The sequence below is a fragment of the Antrostomus carolinensis genome, unplaced genomic scaffold (assembly GCF_000700745.2).
Source record: "Antrostomus carolinensis isolate BGI_N321 unplaced genomic scaffold, ASM70074v2 scaffold54461, whole genome shotgun sequence".
NCBI classification, from domain to species: Eukaryota; Metazoa; Chordata; class Aves; order Caprimulgiformes; family Caprimulgidae; genus Antrostomus; species Antrostomus carolinensis.
In genome coordinates, this window is record NW_010293209.1 from 3,049 (window position 1) to 9,871 (window position 6,823).

The 6,823-nt window shown below is 45.2% G+C and overlaps 1 protein-coding gene across 1 annotated transcript in view; it reads right to left on the reverse strand.

The window, feature by feature from the left end:
- Window positions 1-5,257: 5,257 nt before the first annotated feature.
- HDHD5 (haloacid dehalogenase like hydrolase domain containing 5) overlaps window positions 5,258-6,823 on the reverse strand; it is a gene marked incomplete at its 5' end in the record, with an annotated part of 3,305 nt that continues 1,739 nt past the window's right edge. Inside the window, 2 exons of the mRNA XM_010177175.1 lie at window positions 5,258-5,627; window positions 6,221-6,409. Coding sequence (XP_010175477.1) covers window positions 5,258-5,627; window positions 6,221-6,409 — 559 coding nt within the window. The remainder of the gene's footprint in view (window positions 5,628-6,220; window positions 6,410-6,823) is intronic.

Consider the following 6,823-nt stretch of genomic DNA (forward strand, 5'->3'; position numbering starts at 1 on the left):
TGAGCTTCCAGCTAAGGCTGTCTCCTACAAGGGACACCTTCACCCTAGGCTGCCCTTTTGCTTTGATGACACTATAGTGATCAAAAACATTCACTTGAGAGATTCATGTTTTGAACTCTTTCTGCCTAACTAAGCCTTGATCAGCCCTATTTTGGGTGAGTGCTCAAACTACCTGAGTACTAGATAAAAGGGTGGGGCTGGTCAATGCTTTTTATTATTAAGAGATCTGGGCCATAGATCATTTATTCAGGATATAGAATACAACTCGATTCCTTTCTCTGCTGAGAATGCAAAGCCTTGTCCTGTCCCTCCAAAACTGCTTTTACTGCTTATCAAGAAGTTCTCAGGACTCTGAATCAAGCTTGTTTTGCTGTCTAATGTACCTCCTGTGAACTTTGTAGATGGAAAACCTTCTGGTGGAATATCTTAAAAGAACCATGCAGGTCAATTTGCTGTTTCTAGATAATGAAAGCTGATGGTTTTCACCTACTGGCATCTTTAATTTTCCACCTACTGAAATCAGTGGAAGCTTTTGGCTCTTATCTGAAAGGTTGCCAGTTAATATATGTCTCCTTAACCCCACTCACCTTTCTCTGATGGTACCGGAGCATGGCTTGTCAAACAAGTTGGGTTTCTTTTACCATGACAAAGGGTTTAACACAGTGCTGAGACAGCTTCTGATGGTAAGGATGGCTTTCCATATGCCCTTAGGCTTGTTCTTCATCCACAACAGCAGATTAAGTTGGTGGCATCTAGCTTGTGGCTTCCAGTAGAAGTAATCATTACAAACAACTGCTTAGGTCAGGTCACAACTAAATGCCTACCCTGAAAGGATCTTGTATACATGTGGCATCCCAAAACTAGTATTGACTGTAAACAGTCAGTCAGGGCATCACAGCTTGTGATGATGTGATGATAGCTTTTTTCCTCCCCTGCAGAGTGGGAATGGTCAAAGTTGCACCTATGGCAGATGTAGAGTTTACAGGGAATTACAGTTTAGCCCATTCAAAAGAATCACCAGAGGGGTATCTTTCAGGGTGGTTCTCTCAAGAAAATTTGAGAATGGCTTGATAAACAGAACAAAAGACAGATTTTTGTCCTGATAATCTCCTAGGGCAAAGACATAAAAGAGATCAGGACAATACTTCTGAAATGTATACACAACACCTTAAAATTTCTTTCAAAGAAAACATCTTTTATTATTTTTTGTACGTGCTAGATCAAAGGAGCAAATCTAAAACTGGGTTAAAATTAATATGAAATCTAAAACAATCACAGCTTGTGATTTCTCTGTATGATATGTAATCACTCTGCTACAGTGTACGTGACATCATCTGAAACATTACCCATTTATTGGAGGGGAAAAGACACACCAGGATTAAGATTGGAAGAAAGGGGACAGTAGTGTTACATGACTCCCTGAACACCAGGTTAATATTTGCATGTATCCTGTGGAATAAAGGAATCAACCTCTCTGGCCACTGTGTTATTGCATGATGTAAAAGCTCTCTGCTTCAAATCCAAAACAAGGCCTATGCCTCCTCTGGTTCCTCAACACTGTTCTCAGTTCCCTCACCTCACTGCATCCTCCCTTCAGGCCTGACTCAAACCCACCATTTGTGGAAGATGGAGTTGTTAGGATTAGGTCTTCACCATGTTGGTTGTATAGGGCAGTGCACCATATAAATATTAAGGTATTAGGTGAGCAAGTGAAGTCCCTTCTCCTGCTTGGTCCCATAATCTGCACAGAAGTGTGCTTGCTCCAAATGAAAGAAATAACAACTTCAGAAATAACCACTTCTGTGCAACACATGAGACAAAGGAAAGGTTTTGTTCCAGCCACACTTGAAGCTAATTCCAGGAAGGTGCAATTCCAAGGAAAAAGGATTCCAGTGTTTTCTAGCAATAACAAATGTCTATAAATGAACTAGCACGTAAGCTAGAGGCCTGCACAGCACTCTAGCACAAAACACTTACAACAGAGGAGACCTGGCAAGAGCTTTTCTCTGTAGAAGCCTTCTACAATCCAGTACCCAGCTGCAGAACCCAGATTTCCTACTCCCTCCACTGTGGCCAAGCAGTTCCTGGGCAGTGACTTGGACAAAGTGCACTGTTTAAAGGAGCTGAGTAGGAGAAAGGTCTCAGTGTTGCTCAGACCAAGGGCAGCCCCTCTGACTAACTGGTGCACAGACCAACAAGCAGAGCCTTTTATGCAACCTTACTTGGTAAGAACTGGGGGAAGGGTACAAGATTCTTCTAGTTTTCTTCTCCTCCCCTCTGTCCAATTTCAACTTGCAAGCAAAGCATTTCTTAAATTCTTTATCACTGAAGTTCCTCCTACACGTTTTTAAGACACCCAGAGCACTGTTTCAACTCCACTAACATGACAAAAAAGACAAATCCGGATCTAAAAGCAGACTTGGAATCTGAAGCAGATTCACATCAGTCAGCCCACCTCCACTGCTGTTCCAAAGATGGAGATGCCTGTCTTACTCTCTGTGCAAATGTAAAGCTCTTCCTTTCTTGAAGGAGATGCTACCTCCTTCCTCTTGTTACCTACCTCTGGCTGAGATATGCCATGCATGCTGATGGGAAATAACAAACCCCTTGTGATTTCTCAAAATTCTCCTACATGTTCCTTCCACAAAGCTACTGCCATCCTCAGAGCAGCAGCCAGCGCACGTGGCTCTGTTTGGGAGAGCTGATTGAGCACTGCTACATCCTTCAGGGGACACTGGTTCAAGCCTTTGAGTAACTGGCACCACAGTCTTAACGAGTAACAAGAGAGAGCTCTGCCAAAGGTCACTGCATGAAGATGGACAGATATTTCTGCCATAAGTATCTGGTATTTCTGCAGATAAGTATCTATCAAATTGAAGGCGTCATTGCCAGCAAGCAGCTCTCTGAGGTCTACGTAATCATGGCGTAGAAAATAGTTCCCAATTAATCCTATGAAAGTTAGCACCCAAATTTGCAAATATTGCAAGGAAAAGTAGCATTCTTCTTTCTGCACTGGATGTCACCTCTGAAAACTGAGGCTGAGGGACACTGGATCTAGTTTAAAATGGGGTTTGGGCCTTCAGTGTCAGGGCCTGCACACTGAGTCCACAGGCAAAATTGTGCTCTGAAAGACCTTTCCTATGTTATATGCAAAGTCCTTCCCTGTACTTATCTTTCTGGGAACTGGAGACCAGTCCTTGTGTAGGTAGATGAAATGGTAATTTCTTTTTCTCTCCAGTGAAAGGCAAAGGATTCAAATCTAAGATGGTGTTTGTCACGTTACAGCTGCTTTTAGAAGCAGCCAAGTGGTTTTTATGCTGATAAGACAAAGGAGAAGAACCCCAGCTACTGCTAAGGGAGGAAGAGACTGCTTCCCACTATGGATTTCACAGGAGGGGAATTCACCCAAAGAGGTGTTTTCCTGCTCCTACTGAGAAAATAATGTATAGAGAAAGAAGCCAGGGAGAAGGACCTCTTTGCCTGGGTGACTGACAGAGCATCCAGTTCCCTTCAGACACAGAGCCTGGTGTAACATAAGAGCCTGGTCTGCAGTGTGACCTTCCTAGGAAGACACATCAGTATCGAGAGGATGGAGAGCTGATGAAGCAGAATGTCAATGTACCTGGATGCTGAGATGTCAATTAAGAACAACCCAGACTTCTGCACAGAACATCTTGTGTGTAGCCTGTGTATGAAGCTGCCTGGTAAAGCAGGAAGGAAGGAAGAGGAGGCAGAGCAGACCTATTTCTGATCTCAGTATGGTGTGAGCTGAGTATAACTAGGAACACCAACTCAGTTGTGCTGGCTCCAAAGGCAGCATCACACAGGCAGACTGATGGATGCTTCTAAAATCACAACGCTCCCCTGGAATTAAGACACTCTTCACTGAGCCAATCTTTCACATGAATTTTCTCAAGCAATGCTTGCTTAACTTCTTTGGACTGTTTAAGGAGACACAGGGCTCAGTCTTTCTCTGGATAGTCCAAGCTAGGAAAATAGAGGCAAGGTGCATGTTATTAGGGATATGGAAACATTCCTGGGCAGGCAAGTCCCAGTTGCTAATTCATGTTAGGGGGACTCTACCTGCATGCTAAAGGAAGAGGAGGCAACAGAGATCAGACTATATGGGGTATCCCTGAGTTGCAAACCCCATGAGGGAAGAGAGGAAAAAAGAAAGTGAAGGACAGATAAATTTGTACTCTTAAAGATGAGGATTGGGGTTTTGAGGGCTCAAGTACCATCCTGGCTTGATGATGTCCTTCAATCCTTGCATGCAAGGAAGAAGCAAAGGTGGGCTGTGACTCGGGTCAGCTCTTGTTCCAAAGAGGTGCCCCTCATTGGAAGCTGTGCCAGCTGGAGGAGGTGGAAGTCCCTTGCAACATTTGGGGTCAGGGTGCGTGCCAAAACAAGCTCTTGCCCTAACACAGAGCTCCGGGCAAAGACACCTCTGGAAATTCAGACTCTGTGGTGGTTTCCTCTGCTATTGAGAGCAGGCTGCTGGCTCCCCAGTGGGATGTAAAAGGGCAGAAGTGTTCACAGAATGCTAAATAGTGGGGGGAGGGAATAATAGAACTTTCCCCTCGGCCCTGCAGCAAGTTGCTCTGGCTACTGCAGCTTCCTTTGAGGGGCCCTGCCTCTCCAGAGCTGCTAGAGGACTGTAAAATGGGACTTTGTTTCAGACTGACAGTGATGTAGTGGCAAATTCCCAAGCAAACAGAATTTCTTAAAGTCTATAGGCACTTACTCTTTGTAAGGAGAAGGTTAAGACTTAAAGCCTTCCCTTGGCAGAGCATCACCACACCACAGCTTCACAGACTGGACAGACAGTACGTTGTATGAACGGTACATTGGCTGATGGTGGCTCCTTGCGTAGGGAAGAGCTTCATCCTCAAACACATCGTGAGGAGGAGGGTGGGCTTACCTGATCTTCATGCACAAAGGGTGGACAAAAAAAGAACTCTGATGGTTGAACAAAACTGGGATTGCTAGGACAAGCCTTCTCCTTAAACCCTGTTTCCATTATGGCTCAATTATTGATGGCAGCAATGTACATTCACAGTTGAAAGCCCGCTGGCAGCTGTCAGGATCGCGGATGAGTATCGATAAAAGCAAGGGGCTTTTAGTGCTGAGACAGGGAGTTTTCTTTCACGTGGGCTAGATTAGAAGATTACCCCAGGTCTCTCCCCATTCTTCCCTTCTTCCTTTTCCAGTACATAAAATCCCTGATGGTAGATTTTTAGGCACACCTGTTTTAACCCTAACTCCAGTTCTCCTTCTTGAAAGCAAGTTGCACAGCATCATTCACATCCTGCACTATGTAAGATGCCTCCACCAGGCTGGGGTCAAAACAGAAGTCCCTATGGCCATGGAACACCGTCTCCGTTGTGCACTCCTCCGTGTTACTCGGGACATCTGTATTGTGGCGATAGACCCCAGTGCAGACCAGAATCGACTCACAACTCTCCACTGAATTGTTGCAGTCCTTCCACAGCTGGAGGTGATCCTCAGTTTGGGGACTGGCTGCTTGTGGGCTCCTCTTCACCCCAGCCTGGACCTGGTTCTGGTGAGTTGACTTGAGGTAGTTGTTGTAGAGGTTTGCCCCATAGATATCAGACATAGGGTTATCCCTGGATAAGGTCACAGTGTGAAACAGAAATTAGAAACTAGCCCATGCATCAATTTCTGGCTCTGGCAGACTGGGACTAAGGCAGCACTGAGGGAGGAAGGGGTGCAAGATATTTGCTTAACATCAGGAGAACCACCCAGACTGGACCTACTCAGGTGAGTCTACCTCTTGATGTGTCCTTTTCAGCTGTGGTGAAGGCCACATGCTTCACAAACATCTTTCAAAGGGGAAAGACACATCCAAAGCCGTTTCAGCTGTTACTGTAATGTATCCCCTATGATCCTGGAGTGTTTGGCCTAACTGGGCTAACAGTACAACATCTGGGTCTCTCAACTTTTTCTTTAATCCAGTCATGCTACGTGCACTCTGTGTCCTGCAGGCACAGCTTTGCTAGGCTGACAGGACCCTCCAAATGATTAAAAGTGTAGGGTGCAAAAAGCTAGCAAGCCTCTCTTCCAGGATGTGAGGCTCCAGAGACACCAGCAGGATTTTGATATTCATTTTAAAAATATCAATTAAAAAAAACCAACCCAAAACTTTAGAGAAGTCAGCATGCATCTCCTCCAGGACATCAGCAGAAAAACAGTCTCTTACCCAACTGCATAGAGGCGTTGGATGGGAGCCTTCCAGCCCTGTTTCTCTGCCTGCTGTTTTATCAAGTATTCAGCATAGCGGTAGGTGACTGTGCTGGGTTTGCCAATCAAAGCCTCATATTTCAGTTCCCGGCCTGTCACCTTCTTGTAGATGTTCTCCAAGCAAAGAAGGAAAGTGCCATGGCCAAACCTGTCCCAGAAAGGAGTTCATTAGTATTCCCAGTCATATCACTTAAGCAGCAAACACTCCTGAGTGAGGAGGATCATCTGCTGTAGTCAGGGTACCATCTAGTTTGGACATGGTATCTACCCACACACGTCTCCACAGGCAGTGGTCTGGCTTTTGTTTCTTAAAAGTTTTAGTCTTTGTTTCTCATGCTAATTCTGCCATACAGTCAACCTCTAATGCTAAAAAATGCTCCTCAGTTCAAGGGGGACAGGGAGCTTCTGAAGAGAGTCCAGTGGAGGCCACAAGATGATGATGGGCCTGGAGCATCTTCCGTGTGAGGAGAGGCTGAGAGAGCTGGGACTGTTCAGCCTGGAGAAATGAAGACTGAGAGGGGATCTGATCAATGTCTATAAATATCTGAAATGTGGGGGCCAA